This window comes from Caretta caretta, chromosome 2 (genome assembly GCF_965140235.1).
Source record: "Caretta caretta isolate rCarCar2 chromosome 2, rCarCar1.hap1, whole genome shotgun sequence".
NCBI classification, from domain to species: Eukaryota; Metazoa; Chordata; order Testudines; family Cheloniidae; genus Caretta; species Caretta caretta.
Window position 1 is genome coordinate 70,177,279 of NC_134207.1, and position 15,251 is coordinate 70,192,529.

The 15,251-nt window shown below is 39.0% G+C and overlaps 1 protein-coding gene across 2 annotated transcripts in view; it reads left to right on the forward strand.

Annotated features, from left to right (window-relative positions):
* Nucleotides 1-15,251, forward strand: part of TCEA1 (transcription elongation factor A1) — a 61,506-nt gene that overhangs the window by 41,780 nt on the left and 4,475 nt on the right. For both annotated transcript variants that reach the window (XM_048840667.2, XM_075125223.1), the window contains 5 exons: nt 548-693; nt 3,814-3,870; nt 5,695-5,849; nt 9,414-9,560; nt 11,118-11,189. In XM_048840667.2, the coding sequence (XP_048696624.1) occupies nt 548-693; nt 3,814-3,870; nt 5,695-5,849; nt 9,414-9,560; nt 11,118-11,189 (577 nt within the window). The remainder of the gene's footprint in view (nt 1-547; nt 694-3,813; nt 3,871-5,694; nt 5,850-9,413; nt 9,561-11,117; nt 11,190-15,251) is intronic.

Here is a 15,251-nt window from a genome sequence, read left to right on the forward strand (position 1 = left end):
TGTAGCTGGGCTTGGGGCCCTGGGGGAGACTCCATACCCTATAGACTATGGCCACTCCTTATGCTTTGCTGGACTTGGACATGCTGAGGGGCCACCACTTTGGGGCGGGGGAAAACATCGTGGTGGGGGCTAGTGCCCTTACAATGCAAATATTGTGCGGGACTGATCTGTGTTTCTGCCCCCACATGTCATTCCTTGTAAACTGTATATGTTTGGGGGCTGGAGGCGTAAGTGGGACCTGGAGGGGCTGGAGTGGCTACTACAGCACAAGGGAGCCCAGAGGATCACTGGATCTGGGCCCTCCTCTTTAGTAAAATTCTTGTTGTACCCCATGTCACATAGAAGCAAGTATTTCAAAGATCCTTTTTACTGAAGATTAACAATATCTGTAGCTCTAAATAATTGCATAAATGTTATCTTTGTTCTGTTATGGGAATATTGTTAATGAGATGTAAAGATCAAACAAAAAGTTTGTTTTGATCTTTGGTGAAACATGTTGGAAAAAAGACATTTCATACCACTTTTCTGTTTTCACCTACTTCGGTAGTTCCAGTAGCAACTCCAGCATCAGGAAAGAGGAGGCTAATGCTTCGTCAGATTCCTTCATCCCTTCTTTTCCTCGGGCTCCAAGTACTTCAGATTCTGTACGAGTGAAATGTAGAGAAATGTTGGCTGCTGCTCTCAAAACAGGAGGTGAGCTTTGTAGAACTTATTTACGGTATTGGATTTTGTTCTGTTTCTTCTTCCCATGTATCCTAGCACTGGTTGTCAGACCAGTCTGAATTCTATACAACCAGGCCAGATAGTCAGGTATAGGTTCATCCAGATTAGCATAACCCAGTAATCCTGGCAACCTGGAAACATGATGAGGTGCATTTCATGCTCCAGCCCATCTGACAACTACTTTCCAATAGCAGAGAATCCTCTTCATGGTACATGCTAGCCATTACCTCCTTGGTATCATCAATTTAATCTGTTTCCAAGAAAGGTTTCGTTTCAGTGTTTGTTTTTTTGGGGGGTACCACATTGTCCCTTGGGGTCCTGTGACCTTTCAAATTCTGGTAGCCAGAAGCTCCGTTTCCATTTCAGTTGCAGCTTAATTTTGTTACAGTACATCTGGCACTGGTGTGTTGATAATTTTAAATATGTCAGATTCTTTAAGTATCCAATTTATGACAGCCGTATTCTATTCTCGTCCAGTTTCAGGTGTTAACTTCTATGTCTTTTGAGAGTTATAATATTTGGAGGTGGACAAGACCTATGAAATGATCTATTCCATCTTGTTTTCAAGTGCCAGGAGTTTTCTTACACCTTTGTGTTTTATACTGAAAAATAAGATTTTCACTATTTCCTTTGGGAGATTATTCTGTAATCTAGTAGATCTCTCTGTCAAGGCTTTTGTTTTCCTGCTGTTCCTACATTTACCCTGAACCTCATCCTATTGCGCCTTTTTATTTTTTATTTTCAAAATACAGAGATAACCTATACATTTCGTGCACATTAATCTGTACATTTCCATGTACAAAAAAGCTTCTCCTATTACTGCTCTTGTTTATACCCTTCAAATGACTGTACAGTTTCATGCTCCCATCCTTCTGAAGCTATCCTTTGGCCAAATTATATATATTTAACTCTGTTTTAAACTAAATCAAAACTTATTCCAGAAATGTACATAGTCCCTTATCAGTGGGAACCAAATCTGTTCATTATTAACCTTCTCTTTGGTTCAAACTGGCTTGTGTAGTGAAAAGGGCAATTTAAAAAAAATTTTTGTAGGGACTTTTGAGCATGACACAGTTTTTGTATGAAGTTTGTTACAAAGTGTAAGTGAGTGAAAATAGCAAATGGGATAATATTGAGAATATGTACAAAAAGATCAGGGTGCTCAAAGCAATGTACATACAGGCAGCGTGGATCCTCCCTGCTACTTTCTCTCTCCCTTCATAAAATGGAGCCTGGGTCCCCTTTTCTTTGAGCCCAAAAGCAGTGTTATATGTAGGTCCAAGTCCTGCCCTCAGGTTAACACTATCTCTCCCATAGTGGGGCTCACTTTCTAAATACTGAGTCATCCACTTTTTATACAGACTCACTTGCAGAGAGCTGCCAGAAGCAGTTAGACACTTACGAAAGACATTACTCCTTGTCTAAGTCCAGCTGGCAGTTAATGAAAGTTAAGATGCCTAACTGACTTAAATGCTTGGGTAAATGTAATTTAGTCTCCTAAATCACTTAGGTAACTTTGCAAATTTTATGCAATGTCAATTTAAATCACACTTGTCTTTGGAAACTTACCTAAAATTATTGCTACACGAACAGACTAGTGAGTTATTTCTTCTCTTCAGTTTTCTTACGTTGTGCATTTTGAGAGCATTTTGAGTGTAGGCATTTACACTGTTTTTTCCCATCAGTAATCAGTCATGTTCTGCTGTTTTTGTTGGCCTTTTACACAGCAAAAGGGGAGAATTTTTTTTTTTTAGTAGAAATATGCGATTGAAAAAAAAATTGACATGGGCATTTGGTAGATGTGGTACCTGAAACTATTTTTTTACTTATTTTATGAAGTTGACTTAATTTCTAGTTGATGGTGTTCATTGAGCTTTTTAAAATGCAAATGAAGGTGAGGGGAAGGAAGGTGAAAAATGTTGATAGTGTGCTTGCACTGTCTAGCCTGTCCTCTGTCAAATTTGGAAGGAAATGTTAAATTAGAAAGTAAATGTTTTTTTTTACTTTTTCTCTCCAAAATCTCTACTCAGAGATGTCTAAGATTGAGCATTTCAGGTCAAACTTTTCATGCTGTCTTTAGAGTTCAAGTATTTTACCTATTTTATTTACCACTTTAACTTTCCTGTTTTATTACACTTCAGTTTGTCTGCTTTCCTTATATTTGTAATGTCCATTAAGCTCCTTTCTACAACTTAATTACTGATTCTGCTGTCATCTAACACTAACTGAATGTACCCACGCTATCCTGAAAGTGAATTTTATCACAGATGTTGAAGTGATATTCAGTCTTTTCTTTCAGAGCAGAGATTGGCAGTTGTCAAACTGAGTAGAATCTTTAAGACTTAACTGATAACACAAAAGCTCTTTGTACTTTACCTACATCTACAGTTTAGCTCCTGATTAAATAAGATTTTAGGCCAAGGGTCGGCAACCTTTCAGAAATGGTGTGCCAAGTCTTCATTTATTCACTTTAATTTAAGGTTTTCCGTGCCAGTAATACATTTTAACGTTTTTTAGAAGATCTCTCTCTATAAGTCTATATATTATATAACTAAACTATTGTCATATGTAAAGTAAACAAGGTTTTCAAAATGTTTAAGAAACTTCATTTAAAATTAAATTAAAATGCTGATCTTGTGCCAGCGGCCTGCTCAGCCCGCTGCCAGCCTGGGGTTCCTTTCACCTAGGTCGGCAGCAGGCTGAGTGGGGCCTGCGGCCGGGATCCCGGCTGGCAAGGGGCCGGCAGCCAGAACCCCAGACCGGCAGTGGGCTGAGTGGGGCCAGTGCCTGGGACCTGGCAGGCAGCAGCGTGCCATTAAAAATCGGCTCGTGTGCCATCGGTTGCCGACCCCTGTTTTGGGCCATTGATTTTCTACCAATCTTGTCTTCTTTACCTTTTGTGTTCTCCGCAAAATAATGAGCTAACAGGGTTTTGCTACCATAAAAGTATATAGTGCACTATTTTTTCTGAAAATGCATACTATGGTTGTGGCATAACTTACGCTTTCCAGGATTCCCAATGGGTACTTGAGCTGCTAAGGAAATCTGATGTCCACTTAATTTTAATAATCAAACTTCTCTTTTGCTCAGATGACTACATTGCTATTGGTGCTGATGAGGAAGAGCTGGGATCTCAGATTGAAGAAGATATCCTTTGTGATATATCTAAGTGCTCTAGAATTAGTATTTGCTGATGGATTTATATTGCTGTTTGTTTAAAAAAAATGGTTTGGTCTATATAATGAACATTGATTTTTATTCAGTAGGAAAGTACTCATTTTGTTCAGTACAGCCATGTGAAAGTTTTTAGTGTGAGAAGCGATTCTCACAATTTATGACCATTAAATTACATACAGAAGTCTTTTTACTTAAGTTATAGTTCCAAGGTTGCTGCTGCTAGCAGCAGCTATCATAGATATCTTACTGAAGTGACCGGTGGTGAAACTCTAGAGAAAGTGTGGCCTAGCAGATAAAGCTCTGGACAGGTTCTTGGCAGAACTGGGTTCTAGTCCTCCCACATCTGACTTGCTGGATGACCTTGGGCAAGCTACTTCTCTCTATGCCTTAGCTTTGAAATCTACTGATAAGTGCTATATAAGAGCTAGGTGTTGTGATTGTGTTCCTATAATCTTGGATGAATCTTAATGCCAAAAAAAATTGTGACTCTCAAAATGCTTAATCTTCTTTTTCTTTAAGTGCGTAGTTTTTGTTGTTTTGTTTTTAAGTCTAATGTGGTTAATGCTTACACAAATCAGGACTCTTTCCTCCACCCACCCACCCCAACTTCATTTTAAAGTAAATTTAGTGTTTTCAAAGGAGCCAAACTGGCAACAGACATCATCTATTACTTAGCAATAGACCAAATACTATATAGCAGGGGTCCCCAGTGCTGTGCCCACAGGCGACATGGCGCCCGCTGGGGCATTTTTCTGTGCCCGCAGGGTGCCCCGCCGCCGAAATGCTGCTGAGAAGCGTTGCTGTTTCTCGGCGGCATTTCGGCAGCGACACTTCTTCCCGCTACTGCATTTCGGTGGTGGGGTGTCTGGCGCCCGCCACAGTCTTCTGGGAATAGCAATATGCTATTCCCACAAGAAAGGTTGGGGACCATTGCTATATAGGTAGTAACAATGCGAGCTTCCTGATGCTACCCAGCCAGCGTACATTTAGTATAAAATGTGAGAGTGTCTTCTGTAAAGACATCGGGTAGCTATGTTGAAAACTTTGGAAGCTTCATTTTTCATTGGAAATTTGATTTAGGTATTATTGATGCTCAGATATCAACACTGCGTTATTTTGGAAACTAATCCGTTCCTCAGCAGAATGAATTAAAGATGCCTGTTGTGCTCTTGTGGGAGGCTTCCACAAGTCAAAGAGAGATCTTGAGAGATCTGCAGTTCCATTACTTAATTGCCACGTGTTGAGCAGAAAAAATTGAGAAAATCATGTAATACAAGCACTGGCAGCCATTGCTAAGAAAGGTACTGATCAACTATGTAAAGAGTAGGTTTAGCAGAATTTTATTTCTATTTCTTAAAAATTTTGGTAGATAGTACAGATGTTTGCTTGTAGGTATTTTTATCTACTTAAATTTTCACAGTTGTGGGAAATTGGGGAAGGTCAGACAATTATTTAATGACTGTAGACATAAAGATTCAAACTTGAGTTTTATAGCAATTAAAATACAAATGATCAACATCACATGTTAAAATATACAAAGTAAATATCTTTAAATAAAACTAATAAAGTCTCAAGCAGCATTTTTTATCACTGTGCTGATCTTAAATTTCTGTTAATATTGATGGAAATATTTTTCGTCTGTCTGTCTGTATATGGTAAAATTGACGTTTACTGACACTTACTGATAAAAATCTAATCCTGTGTAAACCTGGGTAAACGTTTGCAAAGCAATGAAGTACTATATTGTGTTCTGCGTATTACTTGTTGAAGATGTGTTCCTTAAGTCCTAAGCACCTATATATCAAGAATTGAAAAACACGGACATGAAATACAAAAATAGGGTACGAAGTAGAATAGCAAATCTCAAGGACACAAAGAACCCTAATCTAAGAAAAAATGTATTATGTGGGAACATACCTCCTGACAGGTTTGCCAAAATGACAGCAGAGGTAAGTAAATATTAGATCTTCTAACTTTTGTTACTCTATTTGACTTAACTATACAAACCATCAACATTCTTAAACTTTGTCTTCACACTCTCATAAGTATAGGCACTTAAGACAAACCACAGTTATCAGCAGTATAATGGCTTGAAGATTCATAGAGATAGTGGGGTAGTTCCAAAAGTTGTGATGCCTGAATAAGGCAAGAAGCAGGTAGAATGTCCCTGAGGGTGCTTCAGGGAGAAAGCTGAGAAATAGAATGTACTGCATTTAAAAAAAAAAAAAAAAAAATGCAGCCTGTACCAGCAACAACCTTCAAATTAGGGGAGGTGGACTGGGGTTCTGCCAGTGACCCCAGGCTACCAACTTGTGCCCCTTTTGGGTGCGTTGTGTCGTCATCATCATCATTAAACAGTACCGCCTTTGTATTTGGCAAGTGCTAGCTTCAGCATTTTGACTACTTCTAAGGTAGATATATCATCCTGATTTTTACAGGTCAGTCTCCTTTCTTTGTGGCCGTGAGACCCTTTGGAGCTATTTTTAGTACTGTTTAAAATTTCTGTTAATTTTAAAATTTGTGGTTAGTTTATCTCACTGCAAACACTTTGTAGTTCCCAAGTATATTAATTTTTTTTAACAAAAAGACAAATTAATAGGGAAAGAGTAAGCTAGGTAAATGGACTAATTAAGATAATAAAGTGAGATCCTACTATTAAAGAAAAGCAAACTAAATTTAAACTATAACAATGGATATTTAAAACAAGGATTAAGCACTGATTGTTTTTAAACATTGTTTTTTAAAAATGCCTTTGTAAGAAACTTGACTAGATGATGTGTGTTTCTCTACAAAGAAAGAGGAACGCAGGACGTACAGATCACTAAAATGTCACTGGCACAATATTTAGGGAAAAGTTTTAAAACTGACTAAATTAGTACTTGTATTTGACGAAACACTAAAAATCTTATTAGAAAAAGGAATTGGGATGGGTTACCACCCAAGAAGAAAGTTAAAACTTGGTAAAAGTGGAATTTACTGCAGAATTGTTAATATGAAGGACAGAACCTCTCTAGCTAACTTCCCAAGTTAACTTTTGATACTGAAAGGCTTAAAACGGGAAACTTGCATTGGAAATTTGACTGAAAACTCACACAAAGCAAAGTGTACTCTGTCCAGTCTAATAATTGCTAAGTGCAGTAGCTTAAACAATCCTACTTAGCCGCCCTATTTTGTGTCTTTTTGAGTAAGATTCAGGGAAATGACCATCGAAGTTGATGCAACTATTTATGCTGTCTTAAAATATTTGAGTTATATAGCACAGGGCTTTAGGAAAAATGTTGATGCTCCAAAGTGGTTTTAGGAAGTCAATATGAAAATAATTGGAGAGGAGAATATGGGACTTGTGCCTGAGGAACGTGAAATGAAATTTCCTAGGGTCAGTGCCTTTGTGTAGTTTCTATAGAGATCGCAACAATTAAGTTGATTACATAAATTTAGAGGTTACGATAAAAACAGAAACAGAATTAATAAGAGCTTAGATGTGCTTTGTAATTGTGTCGGCATTTTTAAATTCTTATTGTGCTCAAACAGGCAAAGAAAAAAAAAGATTAGAACTAGAACAGAAGCTAAGCTATTCATACAGGTCATAAGTAATGGTGAGCTTTGTTCTTCAAGAGAAAAATGGTCTGCGCATATAGATAAGTAAACTGAGGGTGGCAGACCACTACATTTGTATAAGGAGAATCAGATGGCATTTTGATTCTGTGGGGTTGTATTTTGTTGTGATTGTTGTATTTATATAAAAGTTGTGCTTCAGGGTCAATCATTATTTGGATTTTAAATTCATTTCAGACTAAAAAGATTTTGAGTACAGATATTTAGCCACTTAAAAGAGAACTGACATAGAGGAGATAGGTATTTAATCTGGAGCAGTGTTAGTTGAACTGCTAAATCTCATGCAGATACTGAGACAGTGGGAAAAATTGGGAATGCTAATTCCTACATACAAAACATTAAGTATGGAGCACCCAACTGACCAAGTAAACTGAAGTGAAAACAATTAACAGGTATCGAAAGTTGAATATTTTTAAAGAAACTGGCTATAAATTACACGCTTAAAAATTTTAACACCTCATCTTTTAAAGCTTGAACTAACAAGTGTGAAATTTTAGACTTATTATTTTACAAAATGCTTTATATAAAGGGCAGTTTGTATAGAATAGGAACATACATAATTAAAACTGATTTTGAAGCCCTGTTGTGCAATATCTGAAGAGAGCTTTCATGGAGAGAGCTGCCTCACTTAGGCTGTTACAGTTTAAAAACCCTATCTGGTGTCTGGAACCCTGAAAAGGCTTTAAAAAAATTAACAGAAGTTAGATATGAAAGCTACTAACTGTAATTCTACACTGTTTTGTGTAACAAGTTACCATGGAGGCCAGTCACTTGGCTATTGACTTAAATGTTTTTGGTTTTAGACTAAAATCTTTACATGTTATTCTCAGCTTAGTAACTACACCTTGAATGATGGAGAAGCTTGGATAAAGCACTTCAGAATTCCAGATTTTTTAACATGAGGCGTGCTGGATAGTCAGCAATGAAGACTGAAGTTTGTGTTTATCCACAGGAGAGTTACAGCACAGGCATTGGAGAAAATGGCCTCAATCTTAATTTGGAGTGGCCACTCTGGGAGAAATCCTTCGATGGGAAACTCATTCTCCATACCCATTCTATCTATAACAAGAATGCATGAGTTTTGGATGCAGTTTTAAATGTTGATAAATTTAGTGTAAATTCTCATCTCCTAGGCCAATGAACAAGCATCAGATAATTTTTGATCATTACAATACTAAGCTAAATTTGAATCATGAACTAGAGGCAGTAGGTTTCAGTTCTCATTATCAAACAATACTATGTTATAAGGTTAAATTAGAATTATGCAGATATTCATTTCTTGTTAAGAGAGGACAGCTGTGCAAACTGTTTGCACTGTGAGTGTTTCATGGTGGAAATAAACTTTTGGTTATGCAAAAACAAAAACAGTGAATTTAAATTTTGCACAACCAGAAAATTGCACATGGTTTCATTCATGGGGACCTTTCTCTACTGCCTTTTCTTCTTTACCCCTACACTAACTAGTGTCTTCACTTAGCCTTTCTGATAGTCACTGGTCAGACATGTTTTGAATGCAAACATTTTTGCAAGTTTGGTGGTTATGTAACTTCTGCCATTTCACCAACAGTATAAAGGAGTAAATGTTTTAACTTTAGGTAGCATATTTGGCCAACTTAGTGGAATTTGTGATAACTAAAGTTGAAGCTTATTCAGTTTGAATTTAGCAAAGATAAAAGATCCAAGAGTTATAGAATGATTTTGTTGCTTGATAGGATAGATATTCCTGGATTTAAAAACAAAACCCTATTTCAATACGATTGTATACATTTTAAAAATGAACTTTTCTAGGCTGATATATACAGTAGTCATACTAGCAGTAGTGTATCAAAACTGTAAGAAGAGATGACCCAACAGCAAATTGAGAATGTTATGGTAGACAGTCTCTTTATCCATAACAGGAGATGGCAAGTGATGAGCTGAAAGAGATGCGCAAAAATCTGACCAAAGAAGCTATCAGAGAGCACCAGATGGCTAAGACAGGAGGCACCCAGACTGACCTGTTTACATGTGGCAAATGTAAAAAGAAGAATTGCACTTACACACAGGTACATAATCATTCTTGTTGTTCTCTTTTGTTTGATCAAGGTTGAATCTCAATTTTAAGGAAATTTTCTCTTTTTTTTAAAGAATTTTTGTTTCAGCATCTTGTAACTTGATAGCTGAAGAAAATTGTCATTTATAATATAGCAGTATTTGAGTGGCTTTTAAATGTTTCTTGGTTCCAGTTAGCCTAAAGCAAATTAATATTCTCCTCTTAGATAAATAGCAGTTAAACATTGGTGCAAAAAAGCCTCTTTTTACAACCAATTATGAACAGTGAATTTGTATTTCCAAATATTCTTATTTCTGTTGGTATTTCATAGATTTGTATCTGCTTCTATGGAGAAAATACTCATCTTATTACTTTGCTACTCTTTCCTCTATCCTTCAACTTGATGTAACTAGAAATACTCTTCCTAGAAATCAGCAGTTTAGCCCAACACTAATTAAACTCTTTCCAAGGATGCGTTCGAAATTTCTTAACACTGACAAGTATTTTTTTTCCCCATTTCAGCAATTCTTTGCTAGACTTTCTTTTTTTAGCTATTTATAAAATTGTGATGTGTGGGAGATTAACTGATATAACTAGTGTTTCAGTGTCTTTGAACTATCTGTGTATTTGGGTGACAATGGCAAATGTAATATGTAGAAAACCTCTGAATATTAATATGAATATTAACATTATTTATGACTTAATTAAACTAGGGTCTATTTACAAGCCTCCTGTCAATGCAACTCCCACTAATTTAATTAGGAGTTGTGTGCAAAAAGCTTGCAAAATCAAGTCCATATTGATTTCAGTAATGCTGCAGTGCATAGCTTTGAACTTAATAAGCTAAGTTTATGATTCTAGTATCTAAAATGTTTTGATGTAAACAAATGCAGTAAAAATCTGTCTGAGTCTTTATGCTTTTACGCCACCTCATCATAAGTATATTTATGTAAATCTATGCAGAATGTGCATTTGTTACTTCCACAAAAAACAAAACTCAAAAATATTTGCACAGTTCTACATTGATCTTCATTATTGAAATGGATACTTTTAGTACTTAAATCAGCCAAACAAAAGGGGTTCCCTATGGATGTGTTTGGCACAAAAAAGTTTTACTACCTTTTTTCTGTATACACGAAATGAAATAGTCATGATTATTTTGTAAAAAATCTGGTAATTCCAATTTGTTAGCTGTTTGCCTAGTTTGTACTCTCATGTGTTCACAATTGACTTGGTGCTTAGATTTTAATTTATCTAGTTTCATTTCACCTGTGAGGGTGTAACCATTTTGTGGGCTGGAGTAGGTTGTGGGGTTGAGAATCTGCATTTTTAATCTGTATAAAGACACTTAAAATGGAATGTTGAAGCACTCTTATACAATGGATTTCAAATATAGTAACTTTTAAAATCACATATTTGGATAGCTCTTGTGGTAATTTTATTTAGGATATACGGATTTTATTTTAGCATTGAGTAACTTTACATTGAACAGAAGTGACATAATTGACCAGGATCATGGTGATAACACTTTTCTTTCCTTTCTCTTTCCTCCCCATTCCCTTTGCTGTAGGTTCAAACCCGCAGTGCTGATGAACCTATGACAACATTTGTTGTCTGTAATGAATGTGGAAACAGATGGAAGGTAAAGCTTTTGTTCTCTTCTGTATATTGTGTAGCAGATGGTCAAATTTCCAATTTACTTTCTGGATTACAGAAAACCTGTTTGAGTTGTTAATCTTTTATTTTTCTTCTCAAACCAGTTTGATAAATTGTAAATACTGCCAAATACCTTTAACCGAGAAATATATTTGGAAGAGAAACTTCTATAGTTTGCAATTTTCGAGCCATTCAGTTTCCTACGTCCATTAACTCAGTTTTCATATTTCCCTGTAGTCTTGTTTTGTCTTTCAAGTTCTGTTAAGGCTTACTGTAGTGTAAAATAAAGTGTACAGGATTTGTAAACACTTAGAACAGCTAGAATTTTAATCCAGAAAGATGTGGAAGAAAGCAAGATGAAACTATTTGACTTAGACAGTCACTTGTGTAACTCAGGATAGATCCTCAAATAGGATTCAGTAATAACACTTCTAAGCCAGAAGTTCAGATGGAGTGCAAAGTGTTGCTGTACTGTGAAATGAATACCGTTATTCATTTATTTTAATTTTTTAATATTTAATATAAAAAATTACAGTGGACCAAGCTCTGCAATATACTATCATGTCCTGGATCAGTGCCAAAAAAGCACTGTTGGTTTTAGGAGTTGGTGACTGTTCAGGTCAAACACATTATGAACAAATAGAATTAGAAATAAATAACTGGAAAGCAAAAGTCCCAAGCTTTCCAACAGTGTATAGCATTCATTTTTCAAGTATGTGTCGGTGTGGATCCCGCTCTAGGTGTGCATGAATCTCTGCATGTTAGACTGGATTTTTCTGAATATCCATGTCCCTCAGGGTTGCACATACACTCTGTGGCTCCTCATGTTCCTGTATGAGGGCATAAAAGGTGAGGTGTCTGCGACCCTCCTTCAATTACCTATTGCCACCTCTGGCAACAAGTGTTCAACCTGCTAGACTTCTCAAAACACTCCATTAGATCTTCTGAGATTCTTCAGAACCATCTTCATTCTTTATTTTCTTATGCTAGTCTGTTTTCAGTGCTCGTCAAATAGAAAGCTGCTTGCAGCCCCTTTCCCCACACCTTCACGTGTGAATGCACACTCCCTGACTCCCACTGGACAGTAACTTGGCAAAGTGGACTCAAACCCCACAGTCTTCAAGCCTGGTCCATCCTGTGACGGTCTAATTCCTCTGAAAGTTTGGCCCAGCAGATGTGTGTTCTACTTGGGAAAGTCTTGCAGTCTAAGCAGGTGCTCAGTCTGCCTCTCCTTCTCTGAAAGAACTCACAAATCAAGGAACGCAAGGCTGAAGCTTCATATTCCGGAGCAATGTGTGAAAGTGCCGTCACACACAGAAGAGCTGAATTTGAAGATCCCTTTAATGGTCAAGCCTACATCTAACTGACAGGCAGATGACGCTGAAGACCTCAGCAGAGAAAGTGGTGCCAAAGCCAGGCCTGGCATCAACATCAGCACTAGTACCATGTCTGGCACTGAAGCCTGTCAGCAGGCCCAACATCAAACATGACACCTCAGAGGTTGAAACAGTGCTGAAAGATGCCACCCTGAATGGTGGGGAAGGAGCTCTGCTCTCTCATAAAGAGGAACACAGGAAGATGTTAGAAGGCAAGTCACACCTAGCATCAAAGATGCGGAGAAAGGAGCTGACTGTGGTGCAGTATGGCTCTGGTACCAGACATCACTCCTCCCCTCTCCCCACCCCCCGATATTCTTTCTAGCACCAGTAATACAGATGTAGAGCACACCCGAGCCACACACAGCATTGAGAAAGACATTTGCACTGACATAGTCCTCAGAGCAGAAACCGCTTTATGAACCAGTGCTGTTTGTGGAAGTGTACTCCTCAACATCCCCAGACCTTGCCTTTTCTCTGACATCTGGCAGAAACAATTTGTTGCTGAGGTCTATGAGCAGTATCACCATTTAGAAACCAGAGAATCTCTACAGACCCCAATAACAGGCACGCTGGGATCGGCACTAGTACAGCCAACAACTAGCCAGCCCTCTGTGCTGAATACAGAATATTACTGTGGCCTTACTGGGGCTTTTGGGGCCCACCTTCTAGGCCTATAGGAGTCAGTTACTGTCTTTGCAGAAGAAGGAGGAGGAGCCTTTCTCTTGCAGCTTCACTAGCAAGACCTTGGTCACTGGAATGCAGAGAGACACGACAGCAGGAGGCCAAATGACCCCTTTTGCTATCTAAAGGTGCCTTATCTTTGTCCCGGGAAAGACAGTAGCTTTGCTGCTGATACAGGCACTGGACAACTTCAAGACCTTTCGAGAGCTGGGTGCAGGTCATGGACGCTTTGGAGATTGAGATGCTTGATCATCCCCACTCTGCCTAGAGGTGGTTAAGACCTGGGAATGGTGCCATCACCACCAAGTGACTCCAATAGCTAAATGCCTCCTTGCGGTCAGGAACAACCTGGTAGACTTTTTTAAGCAGGAAGATGGTAACCAATCACAAGTGGTCATTGGAAATCCATCCTAGACCCAATATTTCACCAGTGTGGTATTCTCATCTGTTTGGCATAGCAGACGGTGTTAAGTGTGAGGATGTCTGCTCCAGTAGAGGTACAGACTCCGGGTCCCATCTGGACACCTTTCTGCTTGGTGGGTCTCAAGGACTTTTGCATGTCTTTGCACCAATCCCCAGGATCATGTCCAGATTAGGCAAGATAAAGCTACATTCATGTACCTACTGGACAAGGCAGTTTTGGCCATCTGATCTGCAGATGTCCAGTCAGCCACTCCCCCGCTCCTTTTCCCTTCCCCCACGCAACATACACATCTTCCCATGGGTTTGGACATGCTATCACAGAACCAGGGTCAAACTTAAACCCACAGTCACTGCATCTGATGGTCTGGATGTAGGCTGTTTGAAAAAGGACTGACAGACTGCTTCCTGCAGGCCCGAGAGTTCCTTTTACAGAGTCAGAAACTCTCCAACAGGAAGACTTACTCCTTGATGTGGAAAAGGTTTTTCTTATGGGCAGCTTAAGGCAGTTGAGGCCTTAAGACCAAGGATTCTGGCCTAAGTGCTCCTCCTGAAGAAAGCAGGGCTAGCCAGTAGTGCCTTCAAAGTCCATCTTGTAGCAATATTTGTGTGCTGCACTCAGATGCAGGCACACTTGGTGTTTTCACATCCTTTGGGATTGAGATCTCTCAAGAACCTTCTCCATACTTGCCCTCCAGTTAGAGACCCTGCTCCCATGTGGAAGCTTAATGAGGTTCTCTTATAGCTTGGGCCCTACCAAATACACAGCCATGAAAAACACATCATGGACCATGAAATCTGGTCTCCCCCCATGAAATCTGGTGTTTTGTGTGCTTTTACCCTATACTATACAGATTTCGTAGGGGAGACCAGTGTTTTTCAAATTAGGGGTCCTAACCCAAAAGGAAGTTTCAGGGTGGTCACAGGGTTATTTTAGGGGGGGTCACAATGTTGCCACCCATACTTCTGCACTGCCTTCAGAGCTGAGTGACTGGAGAGCAGCAGCAGCTGCTGGCCGGGTGCCCAGTTCTGAAGGCACTGCCCCACCAGCACCAGCGCAGACGTAAGGGTGGCAACGCTGTACCATTCCACCCTTACTTCTGCGCTGATGCCTTCAGAACTGGGCAGCCGAAGAGTGGCGGTTGCTGCCTGAGGGCTCAGCTCTGCAGGCAACAGCACAGAAGTAAGGGTGGCCATACCATACTATGCCATCTTGACTTCTGCGCTGCTTCTGCCTTCAGAGCTGGGCTCCCGGCCAGCCACCGCCGCTCTCCAGCTGCCCAGCTCTGAAGGCAGCACCGCTGCCAGCAGCAGCGCAGAAGTAAGGGTAGCTGTACCACTATAACCTTGCAACCCCCCCTCCCCCACCACACACACACACACACACACACACACACACACCCCCTTTTTGGGTCAGGACCCCTACAATTACAACACCGAGAAATTTCAGATTTAAATAGCTGAAATCATGAAATTTTTGATCTTTAAAATCCTATGACTGTGAAATTGATGAAAATTGACCATGAATTTGGTAGGGCCCTACTTATCGCTCTTAGACCATTTCTCAT